Source organism: Coffea arabica, chromosome 8c, assembly GCF_036785885.1.
Source record: "Coffea arabica cultivar ET-39 chromosome 8c, Coffea Arabica ET-39 HiFi, whole genome shotgun sequence".
Taxonomy (NCBI): Eukaryota; Viridiplantae; Streptophyta; class Magnoliopsida; order Gentianales; family Rubiaceae; genus Coffea; species Coffea arabica.
Window position 1 is genome coordinate 40,052,605 of NC_092325.1, and position 21,108 is coordinate 40,073,712.

The 21,108-nt window shown below is 33.5% G+C and overlaps 1 protein-coding gene across 2 annotated transcripts; it reads left to right on the plus strand.

Moving 5' to 3' along the window:
- Nucleotides 1-1,546: 1,546 nt before the first annotated feature.
- LOC113705552 (uncharacterized) lies at nt 1,547-7,859 on the plus strand. 2 transcript variants are annotated; one of them, XR_003451904.2, is made up of 10 exons: nt 1,547-1,802; nt 1,909-1,953; nt 2,748-2,804; nt 4,060-4,129; nt 4,486-4,527; nt 4,694-4,763; nt 5,563-5,633; nt 6,006-6,088; nt 6,194-6,303; nt 7,536-7,595. XR_003451904.2 is itself a non-coding variant. In XM_027227445.2 (10 exons), exons 1-10 carry the CDS (start codon nt 1,602-1,604, stop codon nt 7,596-7,598), a joined length of 816 nt encoding a protein of 271 aa, XP_027083246.1. In that variant the 5' UTR covers nt 1,547-1,601; the 3' UTR covers nt 7,599-7,859. The 2 variants fall into 2 exon arrangements, 1 of the variants encoding a protein (XP_027083246.1); XM_027227445.2 differs by having other exon boundaries at nt 4,694-4,767; nt 7,536-7,859.
- The last annotated feature ends 13,249 nt before the right edge of the window (nt 7,860-21,108 follow it).

A 21,108-nucleotide genomic window follows, 5' to 3' on the forward strand; every position in this document is an offset into this window, starting at 1 on the left:
GTACTAGCAATGAGTTTGCTATAGTTATTTCTCCCCTCCAGATTATGTTTCATGTCTTCCTTAAATAAAACTAGAATTTCTTTACTTTACAATTTTGGATTATTGATTGGTCTTAGGTCCATTTCTATTGAGTGGACCAAATTCACAATAAATTACTTTGGAGGAGAAATTGAAATATCAAGACTTAAATGTTCATAAATGCTGTAACTTTTGCCACGATTAATCACTACTTCTTTCACATCTATAGTATATTATCCCTTGTCTGCTTTAGAAATTTTCACCCTGTGATTTTTAGAAATTTTTGAGGTCAATATGTCCGTGTGTACTCTTCATTTTCAAATTTCAAACTCGAGCAATTTAATGAGCCGAGCTCTATGTCAAAATCCAACACTATTTATATACCAACTTGTTTTTAAGTCTATATTCATGTGGACAAGTTGCCAAAATCCAACACTATTTATATACCAACAAATTTCAATTATCAGAAATATAGACTTAAAACATTACATGCTCAAATCATTAAAAGCACTAGTCTTAATGGAGTGAATTTAGTCCTTTGTATTCCAAAGAAAAGTCTCGAAGATTTCACTACAATGTGGATTTATATTATCCTCATATTCCTTAAAGCCCCAAATCTAGCAGAAAACTTGTCAGACAACCCTATGTATCGTCAAAATTAGCCCTAGACCCATGGTTTCTATGGATCACATTTTTGAACTTATAAAACAAAATTTAACATATCTTGTTGTACAACAATGAGTGAACAATGTCCTCCATTATTTTCATGTGGTTACTATTTTAGGGTGGAGGACCTGTATTAAACGATGTACAATTTAGATGGCAAAAATAAAATAAAAAATGCCCCATCTTCTCAATTATCGGGATTCTCATATTTGTATCTACGTTGGTGTTACCTAAGCTTGTGCTAATTACAAATTTGTTCGGAATTTGGTTACTTCCAGACATTGGACCCAAACCAACTATGTTGGCCCAATGTCACTCAAAAACCACCTTTCTTGGCCCAATACAAAATCAGCGCTTTACACAGTGGGCCTATTACTGGCCCATGTCATCTTTGTTATATGGTCATGTCTTATTTTAATAGTCATATTTTTTTTTTCGTCTGTTTTAAATTATAATTCACTTCCGAATTAAAAAATATAATTTTTTTAAAAATATTCTTATTCAATATAAATTGTTATTAGTATAAATTATCTTATTTAATATAAATTATTAATCTTCCTTATTTAATACATTTAGATTTTTTAAAACATATTTATATATATGAAAAGTTAGCTTTATTATTTTTTCAAGCTAAAATGCGAAATAATGTAAAATAAAAATTGATTCTTTTTTTTCATCAATTTAAATTTTTATAAATTATCAATTCAAGTTTTCATGAATAATTAATATAAAATTATATTTTATTTAATGTAAGAATATTTTAGGAAAATAATAATTTAATCAACAAAATTAATTATATTTTTTAAAACTATGTGAAAAAAAAATTAAAATTACCAAAATGGGACGAGAGAGTATATACTAGCATTCGAAGCTCCGTAATCTGGGATCGCCTAAAACGAAGAATAAGCTAAGTAGAAATGTCGAGGAAGAGTAGTAGAAGCAGCAGTAGCGTCGAGAGAGATGGAGATTTGATCGACTTTGTAACGCGAATTTGGAACAAAACGGCGTCGGAGCCGTACTATTTGTTACATTTCTTAGTTCTCTTCTCTTATATCCCCATACGCTTCTCCGCCGCCGGTGTCCTCTCTCCTTCTCGCTCCGGCACTCTTCTCATCCGTGTATTAATTCCTTTTATTCATTTTTCGTTCTCTTTCTTTATTGATCATTAAGTAATGAAATTGTAATCTGCTTAGTAATCGTGATTTTTTTTTTTTTTTGGAACAGGAAATTCAGGCCGTGGTTGCGTTTTGTATATTGACTGTTATAAAGGTAAATTCTTTATCATATAATTTTTGTGTGTTTTTTCTTGAATTGTAGTGTAATTATTTAATTGTGTACTTTTATTGATCATTTACTTTGTGCATTTGTAATTAGTTGAATGTTCTAGTTGCAAGAGAGAGAGACAGGGGAATGTGGATGAAATTCTGACTTTAGTATTTTTTTTTCATTGTTTAATAGATTTGTGAAGAATTATTATTGTTACCATTGGTGGACTTGAGTTACCTAAAAGTGTGTTAGTTTCTATTTACTGTATAAATATCAGTACTAAAACTCAGAACATTTTCATGATTCAATTATATTATTGTAGTCAAAGAGATAATTAGGCTTATATGGTGTTGACGATTTCAAAGATGGACATGGAGTTGATTCTTACATGTAGAACACGGCCATTCTGGAAAGCATATTTATTTGATTCTGGAATTTAGGACTCGCTTGAGACCTGATCAGAGCTTCCAAGTGGACAAAAGGCCAAAAACTGTAGCAACTTGGTTCAAATTTTGACTAATTTTTATTTTTTGCTATCAATAACTTTGCTGAAAGTACGTGATGGAACCACATTGCTGATGGTAAAATGTATTGTAGAATTTATTATTTCTTCTCTGTTAATTTTCTGAGTCATGCTTGCCATGTGGTTGAAAGTGAAATTGATAGAAGTGTAATAACTGAAGTTTTTTCATTCATGATTAGAGATTTGGTGGGTGATTTGAGTGATGAAAGATCGTTGGATTGAATTACTATATGTTGTTAATTCAGCTTTCTTGTCTTTTATTCAAATTTGGCAGTTGGTGAGAGAAGAAACATGGGAGACCTTCATTGCCAACACGTTCTTCTTTGCTAAGGTGGCTCCATTCTGGCTTTTTTTTTTGTTTATCATATTTGGTATGATGCAGTCTGACTGTACATGGAACAATGCCGGCTCCTTTCCTTTTTTTTTTTAATAATTATTTTACCCTTCTGAGTATTTTCCAAATGACCTGAAGGATTCTGGAAACTTGATGTTAAAAGTAGAGGAATTCTATCTAAATTTAAATGAAAGTAAAGAGAGGTTTCTCTGTAAGTTCAGTGAATTGCGGGAAGATCCTTATATTCCCAACAAAGCTCAGGGGAGCTTGGTAGATATGCTAAAATTATTGGCTTCTACCCCATTTCCCAGAAAAAGTAACTTCTTGGATGGACCAAGTAAATTTACTATGATTATCTAAATCATTGTCATCTCTCATCCCTGAGAAGTTGTTGTTTTGTTTAACTCTGTAGATTGTAAATCTTTTGCTGAATATCTCTGCTTGCCACATTAGGACTGTTAAATGTTATCTCAATTGAATAAGGCAACTGCCAAGCAGGATGCTAAAAGCTTGCCTTTCAAATCCACTTACCATCTTTATAACGACAATTAAAATAGCTATACTTGACAGCATCTGTTCTCATTTACTTTAAAGTTAGTTAATTAAAAAAAAAAACCAAAGAACATGATTGATAATAAACCTAAAATTCGTTTCTTAAAACTCATGTCATGTTTCTTTTCCATGAATTTCAAGCCAATTTGATAATCTACCCGATGGAAAATGGTTGCCTATGTATTTATACAGTGGTGAATATGCATCTATTCTTTCTTGGTTCTGTATCAATGGAGTCTTATTACTCATACATATTGAATTTGGGTATTATATTCACATGATAAGTTCATAACATGCGATGTACAGTAATAAGTAGCTTTTTGAATTTTGTAATTCAGAAAACCTTTTGTCATTATGTGTTCCTTTTACATGAATTTCTTATCCAGTTGGCAGGTACCTAATGGGAAATTTTTGCCAAATTAATTAATATTGGAATCGATCTGCATAATTGTAATCTTGACTAAGACTTTGCGAGAGAGGTGAATGAAACCTTTTAAGGATGACATGTAAAAAGTTGATGTACTAACCTTTTAAGGAGCATCCCACGATGCTTTCATAACCATGTGGTTTCAAAGCTTCATGATAGCTCAAGTGTCACTTCTCTAAATTTAAGATGAGACAAATAAATATGTCCTCTCAGTACCCTTTTGGGAAACAAAAAGGGAAACCTCTAATATGAGTCCGTATTTCCTGTTTTCAGATTTTCCTTGCTGCCATTGCTTTTGTCATGGATTATCACGTGGCACTCTGGTATACATTGGCTTTCTTAGGTAGGACTTCTTTATATGTTTGTAAAGATGGTAAAAATTTAAGCTGAAGAATTTCCATGTCTATCTGCAATATAGTGGGATAGTTGTATACATTTTAATTGTTCTTTTGTCTAGTGTTAGGGCTTTATAGCCTTTTCTGAACCTGCCTTTAGGTGTCTTTATTGTGACTGTATTGTAAGAAAATCAGTGCATTTGTTAAGTTGCTCATTTGGTATTCATATTGTAGCAATCTTATTTTTTAATTGTCAGTCCCATATTACAAATATTGTGACAGCGAAGTTGCCAACTTACATGATAATGTATCTCAGGAGGCTTATAAACTGATGTTAACTGAATCTGTCTTCTTTTTATCACAGTTATTTACCTCTCAGCACAACAGCCTCCTCATGAAGGATTAGGTATGATGATCCATATTTCTGGTGTTCTCATACATGTGTTTCTTTACATTTTATCCACAAGCATTTGGCAAGCTTTCTTTTTGGAGTGATAGGTCATATTTTTCTGATGAACATAACTTTTCTTTGTGCTCCTTCTTTGGTTGATTTTTATGCCTGACTTGTCTAGGTGATTTAAACCATTTAACACCATTGCAGTTGGAAACTTTACTCACTGAAGGAAACACATCAAGATTCTGGTTGGTTGGTGACCATTCTCCTTATTCCATCTAAATTTTGGATTTTTTGATAAATTGCTTTGTGCTATGGTTTGCCCACATAACTATTCTACTGGCTGAACCTTATAGAAAATTTACATATAAAGATCAGTCTAGGAGAGGTGTGTCCGTATCAATGTGTCATCCGTATATGGTATCTGCATGTCTATGAGAAATTTATGCATTCTTTGATCTGTAAGAAATGCTAACATTTGGACATTTTGCTATTTCAAATTTGAAAATCTGTTTCCAACAGAACATGATATTTGATTTTAGCTTGAAATGAACCTTTTGTCAACATATTTTGGAAAAAAAAAACTTTTCGTTTTGGTGCCAGTTATTGTCTATTCATTTCTTTTTACATGCTTTTCGTGATTTTGAAAATCTGTAGGTCCTTTTGCTATGTATTCCCAATTGCATGGTACTGCTGCCTGATGATGCATGGCCAATGCTGTCAAAATCAGACTGTTGATATTTCACCCAAACTGGTTGCTTTATTTGTTCTTTTCTTTTGTTCATCCCAAATCTGTTCAATCATTTGGGATGCTGAGGGGTAGTGCAAATTCTCTGGTTCTGTTTTATGATATACGTAGCTCAAGCAAGTTTAGTAGTATGAGTAGGGACAGATTTACCTTTTAGGTTTTTGTTTGTAACTATGAACATGAATGGCTACCAAACTAGACATCATGCAAAATGATTGGTTCGGCTTATATGTTTTGCATGTACCTAACCCAATTCTCATTGCTTTGCTCTTGTTTACCTCTGGCATCCACTTTGGCAGGTCGAATTCCGTGCTTCATCCGTATCTTCGTGTATACGAACCAGTTCATTCTTCCCAGAACTCTCAATTATGTGAGTGCTATTCCTTTTGATAAGATGGGAGCAAAAACAGGGCTGTTTGGGCTAAGACAGTGGAATGTTAATTTGTGTTATGGAGTGCCTTAGACACTAGTACGTGCTCTCACAATTATGTCCGCTATTTCGACCTGCCTTGTGGATCTCTTTTAAGAAAACATACAGACTTTAAAACAATAAAACTGTAGACCAGTCTCCGGTTTTTGGCTCATGGAGTAGTGATATTAAGTCTTGCACCATCGATAAAGGTTGCTGATTTCATGTTTGTATGAAATGTCCATTTTTATGCTCTCTAGACATTGGATTTCAAGCCTCGTCTGTTTGAAATTCATCTCGTTTTGCAAATAATGTCTATGTTTTCCTGAACAGATATTCAAATAAAAGGCTGTCATTTGGGACAGTTGATCTGGGGCTTTTTCCAAATGCTGCTGAAAAGTTTGGAATTTCTCTTGGTAGGAACTTTTCATTTCTTCTTCTAAAGAACTTCTGGCGTAAATAGTTTTCCTAAAATTGATGTTTTCCTGTTGATTAAAAGAGTTATTGGATAATTGAAACAGATAGCCTAAACCAACTTCCAATCTACAAATTATTTGACAATGGGACAGAGGTCTCAAGCCTTTCAGAGGTGGATTTTGAGACGTATATTTTAAGTCCTTCTCTGACTAAGGTAATCTTTCTTGGTTGCCTGTAATTTGTTGTTGACTGTACAAACTTAGGATATTTGACAATAGCTTTTTTATTTGCAGCATGCATCTAGATGATTATTTAGGTAATAATCAAGCATATGTGTAAATCATTCTAAGGTTTTTTGCTTTATGAGTCATTGCTCAGATGAAAAAAAATGAAAACAAGTGGAAGTTCATTGTTGCAGTAGCACCAATTATAGGAATTAATCTTGCCCCAGCAGCCTCTTTTGATATTTCCCCATTTTCTCTGAATCAAGCAGCACAAAAAGGGAGAAACAAAGGAACAGCAATTACAAAAAATAAAGATGTAGAGACAAGAGAGTGTAGATATTATTTTAGTTCTTTAAACAATCAATGTAGGATTAGCCTGTGTGGTTGTCTTTGTTTACCATAATAAGTAGACGGGGTATAAGGTCTCTTAATTAGCCTCTATTCTTTTGCTGTGCATGGATGCTTCTCCAAATCTTTCTTATCAATATGTGTGCTGGAGACAGCTGAAGAACATCATAAGAAGTACTGGACTGCGTAATCTGTAATGATGTTCTGCTGCCTGCAGTTTTTCCGTGTTTCATAACAGATTTTGAACTTGTGTGTGGTTTCATGGTTAGTCTGGATTTTGTTTCTGATGAACCATACAAAGGGACACTCAGTTGCTAGATAACTACAATAAATTAACTGGGAGATGAAGCTGTTGATAGCAAACATTTAAGACCCCGTCTTAGTGTTTAGGTTGATACTAGTCGCTGGAGTGAGATGTATGTCTGAAAAGATTTATATTACCTCATCAACAGTATAACGATCCTTATCTCTCTCCGTCGAGAGGAAACTGTGGCATTATAGAATGATTCCCATCGCTAAATTACTTATAACTTTGAACTCCGGCAAACAGCTGTCAAAAGCTGCCAAGGCCTATTTGGACTCTGAGCTTCCCAAGTCTCCTAACATTGCACCACTTTGTGGAATTGGTGAACTGCTAAAATCCTCGAAAACCGCCAGTTTTAAATTTGTTTTTGTCCTGTCATAATATATATTGGTTAGAAAACAGAATCACTGCTTGAATTGGCTACTTTGTGCTATTCAAACATACGATTAACCTGGTCTCTACCTCCTTTTTGCTACAACATGATTTTGTGCAACACAAATGTAGATGTTTTTTGGACTTTTTAATTCTTTAACTTGTGATTGTGATAATTTTGTTGTTAATAAAATGCAGAAACATCTTTGCCGGCATTTTGAGCTTGACAAGCTTCTCCTGGATTACGTGAACGGCAAATAGGTAAAAACTTGGAACACTACTCACATTGTAAAAGGGTTTTAACAGTGATGTGCTCATATTTACTAGTAATTAAATTGTTGAGTTCATACTGTAAGCCCCTTGATTACTTTAAACAGTAACTTCCAGTTCTTCAAACGTACCTTGTTAAGCTTGAGGTATGAAACCTCATTGTTATTGTTAATAATGCGGGACTTCATCCGCATGAGCTGTCCTCTCTGGGACAAAAACGTCAAACTTTTATATGGTACAGGTGCTTTTCAATCGTGGTATGTATAACATGCTTTCTTGACAAATTGATCAAGCAGGAAGTAACACTTAAATCACTGCTTGGTTGGCCGGTATTAAATAAAAGGCTCTCAAGCCAGTTACTATATGGATTTTAGTCGGCAAAAGGAGGTCTTTGATTTGAACGGTGATTTGGTCAAATTACTAACTTGAGCACTGCCATTTTGTACTAAACTTGCACTGTTGCACATGTAGGAAGTTAGGTAGGATACGCAGGATTCCTGCGTAAATCAAGTAGAAAGCGAAAAAAAAGAAAGAAAGAAAGAAAAACTTAATTTCTTTCTTTTGCTCGCTTTTCAACAACTGCGTTAATTCGCCGCCCTGAAAGTCTTCTCGGTATGTGATCTCCTCATGTACCAACCACCAAAGCCCGGCACTTTTCTTTTCTTACATCTAATTCTGACCAAAGAAAGTCTGGTATGGCGTGAAATTGAACACTTGCCCCTCTTTCAAGTGGTCTTTGTACATTTGACTGAATACATAGAAATCTTGCTCTTAACGTGGAAATCTGAAATGAGGAATTCTTATTGTCAAAATGGGCTTTGACAGGGGTTTTATCTTAGAGAATATTTACACATAAAATGTTCCTCAACTGGCTACACTACAAACTCTGCCCGTGTCCAGAAGGCAGACTGTATTCAAAAGAAAAAAAAAAAACTCTCTCATGATTCAGGTCATATTACGCAAGATTTGCCTGTTTTGCTCGGCTCTTTGTCTTCAACTGTGGTAAAGTGATATAACTTTATAGCTGGTACTATTCAATATTATGATGTTTTGGCACTTTTGTGTAAGGAAATGGTAAAGTGATAAAACCTGGCAACTTGTCTGGTTTTTGTCACACTGTGAAACTCACTAACGTGCATATTTCATCACGTTGTTGAAATTACCAATTTCTATTGTTAGATGGATGGATGGAGTAACCATTGTCAAGTCGAATAGATATAATCAATTAAAGTTAGATTGGATATAAGGAAGGACAATAGTAATTATTCCAAAGAATGATTGTAGGCTTTTAGCACAAAAGAAAGATATTTGTTCCGCCAAACACCATCCTTAAACTTTACCAGAAAAGCTCACTCTTATCCCATAATGAGCCAATTGGATCATCAGCTCTCAGAATCATATATCCCACAGTCTGTTTTCTGTACCTTCTTTCATTTTATTTAACATATATAGCTGTCCTGCTCACCTCATGTATGGACTAACAGTAGTAGTATTGGAAGAGAGGTGAATTTGGTGTTCGGTGGACTTGGAAACAATCAATTCATAGGCTTTCTGAAATCAACCACTGATAATACTGCCTAACAATTTCATTGACTTCATTTCTTCATTCGCTTTTGAAACAAGACCACCATTAATAATTTTGCCCTGGATTAAATCCAAAGTGGAGTTCATTATTGTAATTAGATCTGAAAACGATTGGTATCAGTTTATTTCCTGATTTTTGTTTAGGCTAAAAACCAAATCGCTCCATTCAAAGATAGGATTGTAGTAATTTGTTTAACCATTAGCTATTCCAACAATTCACGTACCATCTGTAAGATTAAATCTACATCAATTGAACCCCCCAAAAAAAATAAAAAAGAAAGTTATTTCAATTAAACTCATACAATAGAAACGAAGAAAAGGTTAAAAAGAAAGAATGTATCACAATGAAGATGGGAAATTTTGGTATAGGGTTAGGGGTGTTTACGACCATCGATTATAGTCACACCGTATGTTTATGACAAAATAACCATTCACTCTAACTCTAATACTCAAATTTTAAATAATTAGTAGGTGGGTTGAATTAAGTGATACGATGAGACGACTGGTAAATAGAATGTTCTAAATTTAAAATCTCACACTTACAAAAAAAAAAATTTTAATTAGACACATTCTATATAATTAATCTGAGCTATTAGTCTCATATGGAATCAGTAATCATTTTTACTTGCACCTACAATATTCAAGACTCGACGGTCTCGGTTCTTGCTTTATTAAAAAAAAAATGAAAGGAAGGTTTTATCCTCTCTTTTTTTTTCGAGTAATAAAGAAGAATAAAGGATTGAAAAAAAAGGGAAAGCATCTCAACGAAATGAACTGTGAGATCCAGAAATGGGACCAACCAAGATCAACATCGTAAACATTCCCACAAAGAAACCGAGATTTGCGTTCCAAAAATTAATTGTGAGATTACTACCCTTCAGGTAAGGAGCCGCCGCCGAATATTCCTCCTGCTATATTTTAACACAACGATTTGCCACCTGGTACTATTTCTGGCCCCAAAAGCCCTAATCTCTCTCTTTCATCCTCTGCTTTTGCGCCGCTATCACGGCCCCATGCCAATCCCTGTCGCCTCACGCCCTAACCGGCCCACTGACAACGTTCTTTTCTTGTTCCCACTTCCCATTTTCATCCCTACGCGTCACACCATCCAACGCTATGGTCTCGTATGTGGTACAGCATAGTATCGATGAACAGTTTCTACTTCGGCTAGGGTTGGTTTCTACTTCGTAGTTCGTACCAAATTAATTTCAAATTTCTATTTCTGAATTTTAGAAAATTGTGTATGAAGAATTGGTTTCTACTACTATAACAAATAAAAAACTCTCATTTTTTCTACTTTTTTTTCATAATTTTTGGCACTTGATCACCTTTTGGATCAAATTTTGATCGGAGTAAGTCACATACACATCACTTGATCAGATTTAAAAAACAGTTCTTGCAACTTACTTCGTTTGTTAACTCAATTCCATATTTAATTCATTTGTTAATCAATTACCTCTAGAATAGTGTTGGCACTAGGGGTGGGCAAAAAAACCCGCCGATCCGAAAACCCGATGAACCCGATCCGATCCGATCCGAAAAATAGGATATCCGATCCGATTTTTCTTAGCGGGGCAGATGAGGGTCGGGTACCCGAAAAATCGGGTACGGATACGGATCAGAAAAATAAAAACCCGCGGGTACCCGACCCGCAGGGTATATTTTATAAATATTTAAAAAGTAGGGATCATTTTATAATTTTGTAATTTTTAATCCTAAGTGCAAGTGAAGTGGCTCGCAGCCTCATATTCTAATCCTATATGATCTACTCTTCTCATTTTTTTTGAAGAAAGTGAATATTCTCGGTGAAACATGAACAAAATGAAAAAAAAAATTTGTGAAACTCTGTTATAAAAATTGTTCATCCCTTTCATCTTTTTTATTTTTATTCTATCTCCATCGATCTTTCCTGCAAATCTTGCATCAATTCAATCAAAGATTTTTGTTTGGAGTCTCAATTTTCTGTTAGCTAGATAATTAAAATATTTGTGTCATTCATTTGCAATTATATCTCTTAAATTTGTCTCTTTTATTTAGTGTAAGAAATTTATTTTTCTTTTTCATCACCTTAATACCATAAGGTCTATTCCAAAGATGTAAAAAAGTTGGGGAAGATTTTTAACATTATTTTGGTTATATTTTTTTCAAAAATAATTAGTTCTATTCAATTCTTTTCCGAACTTGATTTCACAATTGACTTATTTGAGATGCGGTCTTGTACCATAATATCCTTGGGGAAGTTACCAAATACTTATTATCCTTGTGTTTGTTGTGTTGTAGAGGTATGAAATGTGTGAAAATGGTGATGTACTCAAAATTATTATGAAACTTCGTTTTGTCCATTAGATATTCTAATATGTACTAAATTTATGAGATCGATTTGATTATTGGATGAAATGTGTGAAAATGGTGATGTATGGACTTTAATTACAATATCTCTACCAATATTAATTGGAAAAGCATGTTTTTTTTATTGAAAAACATGTTGATATTAAGTAGAAAATAAATTTTTTTTATTGAAAAATAGTTTTTTTTAGGGGCGGGTACCCTATGACCCGCCCCTTTTTTTCGGGTACCCGCTATTCGGGTACCCGAAAATATTAGGAGCGAGTTAGGGTCGCAAAATGGCTGATCCGATATATTAGGGTCGGGTCAGCCAAATCATGTTAGGGGCGGGTACCCGACCCGTGCCCACCCCTAGTTGGCACCACATGTTCTATACGGTAGGAGATGAAGGGTTCAAACCACGTAATGCACTCATATGATTCGATAGTGTTTCAATCTCCGTTGGTTCCGTGATTCTGTTAGATCACCTCCCTTACAATTGACAAAAAAAAAAAAAAAAATTTCACCATTCACCATTTCACTTGATTCTTCTTTTTTCTAAAATCCAAAAACATATGTTTTTCTCTCTTCTATTGTCACTCTATTCCACTATTCTGATTTCCATTATCATTCTTGACTCTTATGTTATCACTCTATTCCACCATTTTGACTTCCATTATCACTTCCACGACCTCTTTTCTTTCTCCCTCCCTCTCCCAACGCTTTCTCCTCCTCCTTCTTCCTTCTCTTTCTCCTATCATTGCTCATTTGATCACCCTCTTTTCCTCTTTCCCTTCCCTATGTCTTCACCTTCACCATTTCTCCCAACTTTTCTCCCTACATTTTCTCTTCTTCCCTACCCCCGGTCTCCTCTCACCTATTGATCTAGTCATAAAACTAGATTAGATCTGGTCTCATGACCAAATTGATGAGTGAAAGGAACAGAGAGGATAAAAAACTTGGGTGATAAAGAAAGGGATGGAGAAAAGTTGAGGAAATGGAAAACAAGAAAGAAGAAGGGAACAAGTGGTGGGTGGGTAAATGAGAAAGAATGAGAGGGAAGGAAAAGAGTGGTGGCGAGCAAAAAAATGGGAAGGAGAAAAAGAATGTAGGGAAAGAAGTAGAGGAGAAAGTACAAAGGAGAAAAGGTGACAGCGGAGAAGTAAAAAAAAAGGTCGAGGATGGTGGTGACGTGGGAATGGTAGAGCAATATGGCAGTAGTGGAAGAGCAAAATGGGTGTATGTCTTTTTGGATTTAGGAAATTAGGGTTTAAATGGAAAGAATTAGAAATATTGGTAGATTAAGTGAAAAATTGGGTCAATATTAAGGAAATTGTCATATTTGCCATTAAAATTTTGACCATGTGATGTGTTCGTAATATATTCCAACCAAAATTCAACTGGAAAGGTGATCAAGACATAAATGAATGTTTTTTCTTTTATTTGTTACGGACTAAAATCATTCATTTTGAATATGAGGAATTAAAATTTTACATCAATAACATGTGAGGAGCAATTGGTGCAAATTTCCTTTGAATTTTGATGTATTGAAGACTCGTATATTATAAATCCCAAAAATTTTTCAATACATATAACTCTATTTGAGTAGAAAGAAAATTGTGTGGAAAATGAAGTAGAAGAAATAAAAAAATATTGTTCTATTTTCAATCAATTACCAAAAAAAATTTTGAGAAAAGATGAAAAAATTAATGATCATTAGTGATAGTTATTGTGAGTTTTGCATTTAACTAGCTATTTTCATTTGCAATTAGGTAAATTTTGCTCGATACGAAATATATAAGAAAAATTTTCAACTTTCTTGTGAACAAAACATACATAAGGGGAAAAAGAATAACTTTTGTTTTACTTTCCCATACTTGTTTTCCACACAACTTTCATTATGGTAATTTTTTCCACCTAATGATATAACAATCGTATAATTGGAATAAATAGAAAATGATTTGTTTAATGAATGCCCAATAGGAGTGCTACTCAATCGAGCAGTTTGATTCAAACTTGCGAGTAATTCAATCAACTTCTCGAATCGAGCTTGACCAATGCCAAGGTTGAGCTACTCATATTGAGTTTTTGAGTCAAGCTCAAGTATGTATATCATATATTCGAGAGTTTGTCAAATTCTATCAAGTACTCGATGTAATATTTAATTAATATATTATAAATAAGTAAATTACTCTGTTAGATTGATTATTTGCAATATTTTACGACCCTAACCGTTTGTCGAGCTCTCGAACTCAATATTGAGTTCGCTAACTTCTCAAGCTCTAATGAGTCAAGTTTGAGCCTTCTGAATATTATGTCAAGTCGAGTTTTGTTCAAGCAACTCGCTCGAGTTTGAGTTCAATAACTGCTACTAGGCATCGATCTCGAGTTCGAGTACGACGATACTCGAATTCAACTCGACTCGGTATCCACCCTTAGTGCCCAGTAATGTAGTTCAAGTATTAAATTTTTGGAAAAATACAGTTAATCAAGTCAAGTGTATAAATGTAAGGAAGAATAATAATTATTAGTGTATATATTCACATGATAGATTCGATGTGATTTAGGCGTGTTAATGGAAGTAAGTACCCCGTTAGAAAAATCCAACAAAAAATAATGTATGAGGTGCTCAATATGTTATAATCTCAATCTTTAATATCTCGGAATGGATGATGTATGTTGTATGTTATCTTCTAATCTGCATCATGATCAGGATGGATCATTATTGTGCTGATAGGAACTTGGGGAAAATATTTGAGCTGAGCTAGGTTATGCATCCGAGCTTTGAAATTACCAATATATTTTTCTTGGTTGTCAACTGAAGTTTGTGAAATTTTAAGTCTTCATATCAGCTTTTAAATGGAAGCTCGAAAAGATATACTTCCTTGGCCCAAAAGTTTTTCTGTCCAATCTTACCATGCAAAGCTAAAATATTAGATTCCATAAACTGCCTAGTTTTCCTTGACCAATTAAAAAAAAAAAAACAAGGAGGAAAATGGAGAGGGGGACAAATTATAACGAGGAGTATATTATGCAATTTTTAGAGTTAGTATCTTCGTAGGATTGCTAATTACTAATTCTTGAGGTAATAATAATTGGTTAAGGCTTATAGAATTGACTTTGAGCCATGCAATTTAGTAATTACATTAGCTAGTTGTATGCTTATATTATACACATAATATGTTTTCTTTTCAGTTGTCTAACACGTGATCGCTAATCACTCGTTAGTACATTTAATTCACACCTAACTTGTCAATCACACTCACTTCTACCACTTACCCTCTAATGTATTCATCTTACATGCACAATTTAGCCTAATTTTTGCAAAGAATTAACACTTAAAATTCATCTTAATAAATTTTCACTCGTTAAACGAAATCCTTTTCTTTATTTTTACTATCGCATTAAAACAAAAAGGAAGGGAAAAACAAGCAACCTCTTTCGTTAACTTATAGATTATGTTGAGAGAAAGAGTTGGTTCAAAAACCACCTTTCGGTATTAAGAATTGTGAGTTACCAGTATTTTAAGGAGCTAGGAATGATAAGTTGGGGAGCTCGAAGCTACAGTTTAGTTTAAATCAACAGGCGGTTGACCCAGGGCTTCAAATCAGACCCATTAGAAGAGGGCACGTGGCAAAAGATACCTATTTCTCCTGAGAAAAAGGTAGGAGGTAACATAAAAAATTGGTGCACCAGTTAGCAAAGCACGTTATAAAGTTGCGCCAGTCTTCACGCGTGCGGCCCACATCCAACAAATCGGGCCCATTATTATATTGGACCACCGAAACACGGATACGGCCCTGCTGGCGTCAGTCACACGCCAGACAAGCTCATGGGACACGTGCCAGGAAGTAAAGGTTTGAAGAATTTAATATTTGACCATGATTTTTTTTTTTTTATTAATGGACGTAAACCTTAAAGTTTGAGTTAATTCCTTTGGACCCCGTTAAAAGTTGAAGAAGCTTCCTTTTTGCTTTTTCTATACTCTGAAATAGTCTTATAAAACTTGGAAGTGTGTTTTCAGGATAATGGGGTAGTCTTTTGTTAAAGGAGACTTATTAGTGGCAGCTGGCCTAACTTTTTAAAGCATATGGTATTAATTATTTTTTCACTAATTATCTTCTAAGGTTAGTCTTGAAGCATGATATTGTTTTTGATATAAATAAGTGATTAAGAAAACTCAACATTTTTGATACCCATGAGATACTTTATAATTAGGTCATTGAACTTTTGTAAAATAATTCATTTTAGCCAATGAACAATTTTCGCTTGAAATTGATGAACAAACTATCTTAGAGACCGTATTTTGTCCATTGAGTCCAATTTTAGGGCAATTTTTGCCCTTTTGCGTTGCTGAATTGCACACCTCCCATCACCATGCAATATTTTTCTTCACAAATAGGTACCCAGTGAAGCAAATAAACAAAAATTAACATCAAACGCAACAATTAAATCATATATGGAGCCCTCAATTGGTGGTATTAACAGATGAATTTGGAAAGAGCGAGCAAAATGTGACAATTGTGATTGTTGAATAATCAATTCGAGATGAGAAAAGTTTATTTTGTTTCTTTTGCTGGTTAGAAAAAGGTTTGATAGATTTGGCATCGGCAACATTATAGGTCAGGGTATAATCCTAGAAACATATGTCGCTTATCAGGATTTTTATAGATCGTTCACCAATATAACTCTCACATCAACAGTGAAATTCAAACACACAATTTTTTATAAAAAAAAAAAAAATCACTAATTTTTATCAAGTGAGCCAACTTGTGCGGACAAAAAAAGGTTCAATGAAGAAAATGAGACATCTATAAAAGTTCAATGCATGATCACCGGTGCAATTCGCCCCATTCTTTTTTTTACTAATAAAATGTGATGCAACAAGAGATTATGCATGTATCTAAGCGAGCTTCTTATGTACTGATCAAAGGCTTTCATTGTAACCAATAGTAATTCCTCACTTGTTCCAATTTCTTGTGTCGGCTAATGTAATGCACGTTCTGTTCTGAGTTCTGACAAATGACTTTGTACTACTGAACCTATCACAAAGAGCAGAATCACATTCCTCGGAGTCCTCAAATAACACATTCTGGATTTGGTTGACAGCGAGGAAGTCCTCCATTGCGAAGTCTACAGATTGGAAGACTCATCCTTACCTTGAATTGACTTCCATGTATAGGGGAGGCCACAAGATGACACATGTATTTGCACTTTTGCCTTGTTTTACAATTCAAAGAAATTTGGATCTTTAGAATTGAAAAATTGTGGATTCAAAACCTGTTAAGGCTTTGGAAGTTGAAAGGAAGTCCATAATTGAGGCCTTGGAAGTTGAAAGAAAGTGATAAAATCAAAACCCACTTAAAATGGTCTGCCACCATTGAGTTTTCACCAATCAATTCCAAGCAAGAATCAATTTCTAACGTCAAAACTTCTGAAGGAAGACCGGAGAAAAAAAAAAAAAAAAAAAAGAGTTAGTGCATAATTTGGAATTATCAGGCAATCACTTGTACAACCAGGCATTGACTCAGTAATGGAATGCTATTGTGGTCTAAGAGATATACAAGCCCTAGTCAATTTGTACACCTACCAAACTACGAAATTTAAAAAGTTTTTAAAACTTGATTTAAAAAGTTTCAACTAATTTATTGGCTATAGCAAAATTTTCAACATAAACTAATAAATTTTTTTATAAGTATTATGTATTGATCTCCTCAAGTTTATATTATTGGTCTATCTGTCAGTTCTCCTGTTAACGGGGACAGAACCACAATAGTTCCAAAATTTCATTGTGCCCCCGCTTAGATTTTTATAATTCTTATTTGGGCTAAGAATTTTACCTTAAAAATTTATTTTAATCGAACATTTGCCGCCCACCCAAAATATTAGAGAACAATATTAGACGTTATTGTCATACATTTTATTTTTGCCTCCACAAATTTCAAAATTTTATTTACAAGTATAAATTTTTAACTCAAGAAATACACTAATAGTATATATATATACACTATCACCGTTAGATCCATGACATATTTGTAAAAGTTTAATTTCAAATTTAAATTTTGTATAATTGTCATTCATTGAAAACTGACAGTGTATACGTTATGAATGTAGAAAAAAAATTAATCCTTAAGTTTTTACCCTCCAAACCTTCGAATTATATGTTTTGTCAAAAACATTATTGATGTCAGACATTCCATGTTTCCTCCCCAAATTCAAAAGGGATAATTTCAGAAATCTTTCCTGAGGTTTCTCATAATATCAATGATCTCCCCTGAGATTTTTAACGTCTCACTTACCTCCTTTGAGTTGACATTTCTTATACCATTTTAACCCCCTTTGGAGAAAATGCAAAAAAGATAACACTTTTGTTCTAATACTACTCTTCTGTTATCTTACTTATGAAATTTATAACAATAATAAAAAATAAAATAAGGTGTAAATTTCTTAACGGAAACTATTTATTTTAGTTATATTGGAACAAAAGCAAAATTCACACATATTAAGGGATTATTTTAGTTTTCAATACAACTTCAACTACACCATGAATTAAAACATATTTCCCCAGAATATATCTGGACTTCCTTAATTGTAACTTAACTATGCACGAAAATTTTAAGGTATCAATTACTCACAAAAATCCTCCTAAGTGGTTGACCTTGATTAAATTTAATTCATCTACGTCCTTTGCTATTCCACCACAACCTCAATATAAATAATATGGACCATTATTAACTAGCAATTTATTTTTTTTAATTTACATTTTTTGGTTTTAAATTTTATTTTGTTTTGGTTTTGTGGTTAAATATTTATTAAGAGCAAGGGCAATATTATCAATTTGTGACTTTTAATAGGAATATTTAGTCTTGCCAAGTTAACAAGGGCGGTAAGTGAGATTTTAAAATTTTCAAAGGAGTTGAATGATATTATGACGGACCTCAGGGGAGATTTATGAAATTATCCCAATTCAAAATTATGCTTTCGTCATTGCCTGTTAATAACATTTTGATTTCAACGGACTAGATTTCTATTGTATATTTATTCGATTAATCTGAATTCTAATACTCCAATGGAAAAAAAATAAAGCAATAACTATAAGTTCATGATGGCCATGCAAAACTTTAGTTACAGATGAACAGATTTATTCTGGAACCAATCTGTTGAAAGATTAGCAAGGTCTACCCCTAAATACATGAAATAATCCTGCCAGATTCTTTGGTCAAAGTGAGGTTAACTTTCATTTTCAGATTAATCTACTTTACAAATTTGATGATATGCTCTTCGTTCTATTATGTTGTGCAGCTGTAAATTCCATTAGCCGACCTCTTTTGCTTGATTAAGTGGTAATGCAAACCTTATCTCTGATAAAAGCAAGCTTAATTAAATATTTTGTATACCCACGAACCCTCTACCTTTGAATCCTTAATTCCCACTCTTCCCTGAAATGTCAACGGATACTTTTGCAGTTTTGCTTTTCAAGTTTGTTGTAGTGCTAAGGCCTTGTTTGGCAAACAAGGTTTTTGTCAAGTTTGTTTGCTACAAGTTTTTTAAAAACTTTACCTATAGTAACCTAAAAAAACTTTTCAAAGGTTTTAAACTATACACTTCAAAATATGCATAAAAAAACACACTTCAAAAATTTTTTAAAAAACTTCTACAGTAAGTTACAGTAAAGTTACACCCAAAAAACTCACTTGCCAAGAAAAAGTTTTAGATAAATCTTATCACAAGGAAAAGTTTACTCTTTCTTTAGACTAACGTTTGCAAAATTAAAAACTTGCATTTTCAGTTCGATCAGTCAAGTTATGGTAATATATATATATATATATATATATATATATATATATATATATATATATACTGTAACCTGCTTGGATTGTTATTTTTAGGAGTTTTTGTCAAAAAATATATTGTTATGATTTGATACATGTGTGGTAAAAAAAGGTGATTGAAAAATATATTCACAGAAAACGTAAAACTTTTTTGATGAAAAATTGCAATCCTAATGATCAATTTACAGTTCTCGTGAAGAAGTTTCCTACTAAATTGTTGATTTCCATTTTTGTTTTCATCAGTGTACTAAACATGTATTACATGCATTTCCTAATCTTGGATCCAGATAATGCCCTTGTCAAGAGAGGGTTGATGGAGTTCCCTAGCTACTACTTCTATCTCTTGGAAAATGTCGGGAATATGTCGGCACTAGAATTGAAGTTTATCTTTCTACAAACACAAGAAAGGAGGTAAAAAAAGTTATTGACCTACTTAAATTAGGTCCACCACGTCAAATTGCTGCTCATATTGGCGTAATTATAATCTATATCTTATAATCATTCAAATTGGTTGCATTTTAAGTTTGTATTTCGTTGTCATAAAAAAGTTCATATTTCATTACTTGGGACTATTTTGCACATCTTTAGTATTTTCTTATAAAAATTATCTACAAATTCTTTTGATTGAATCGAGGAGAAGTGGCGGAGGGTTTCTTGGAATCTCGGTACTTCAAAGACAATGAAAGTCTCCTTTCCCAACTTGGGTAACATTTCATCTCATGCTATAGTATAGGAGGCCAAAAATTGGACGGACGAAAATCTAGTGTCAAATATATCCATGCCATTTTCCTTCATGAACGTGACAAGGATTGAAAATTGAAGGATTTCGTATCCAACTTGAACTTTAATTATTTGAATTCCTAGCCATGCATCTCGTTGCCTTGAACCAAATAAGAATTCTTCGAGCCATTTTCACATCTCATAAGCTAAACCAATAGTCATATTGGGTTGTGGGAATATATATATATATATATAACCTCTACAATATATAAGATTAGCAAAAGAAATCTTGCTATCATGGCTATGTACATATTTGAATTACTTATTACATACATCATTCATTCGCGAAAATATTGGGCCATGCTTAGATTGCTTGTTTCCGTCGGAAAATATTATCGTTTTCCGTGATCACATTTCCCTATCACCTTTTCCCTCACATATATCAAATCGCTACAGTAATTTTTTCATGAAAAATGACGGAAAATGCAGTCCAAACATAACCTTGATCTTTTTTACACTAACAGATGCGATACATTAATATATATATATATATATATTTATATAGTCATGGCTTGCATGCATAACATTCAAAGGATTTCATATTGTTGTTGATGATGATGAAGAGAGAAGAAAGATGGCATAGCGAAAGGAATACAGCATGATAAAGCATATGGTATGGAGGGGGAAAGCGCATGCAGAACATCTTCATTATCCTGTCCTCGTACGTTATATTTCACCCCAAGCAATCTCTTACCTTTTTTTATAACTATGGGCCTTTTGGTTGTTTCGGATTTTTTCCCAACTTCAACATACGCATGACAATTGTCTCCTCTGCCCTGTCCCATTGCCCCCACATTTCAATGTTTTCACTTTTGGCCCTTTATCTTATTTCAATGTCATGGATAGGTCCATTCGAGAAGATCAAATTATCATCATTCCATGAGAAGAGTGACATGCAAGAATCACAAATTGGTGTTCGCTTTCAGATTTGTCTCCATTAGCCTGGAATGTGTAGGAAAGTGGATAAACCTTTTGTTTTC

Coding starts and splice junctions, on each gene's coding strand:
- LOC113705552 (XM_027227445.2), top strand. CDS start 1,602: ATGTCGAGGAAGAGTAGTAGAAGCAGCAGTAGCGTCGAGAGAGATGGA. Junction 1,803..1,908: donor CCGGCACTCTTCTCATCCGT/GTATTAATTCCT, acceptor TTTTTGGAACAG/GAAATTCAGGCCGTGGTTGC. Junction 6,089..6,193: donor AAAGTTTGGAATTTCTCTTG/GTAGGAACTTTT, acceptor TAATTGAAACAG/ATAGCCTAAACCAACTTCCA.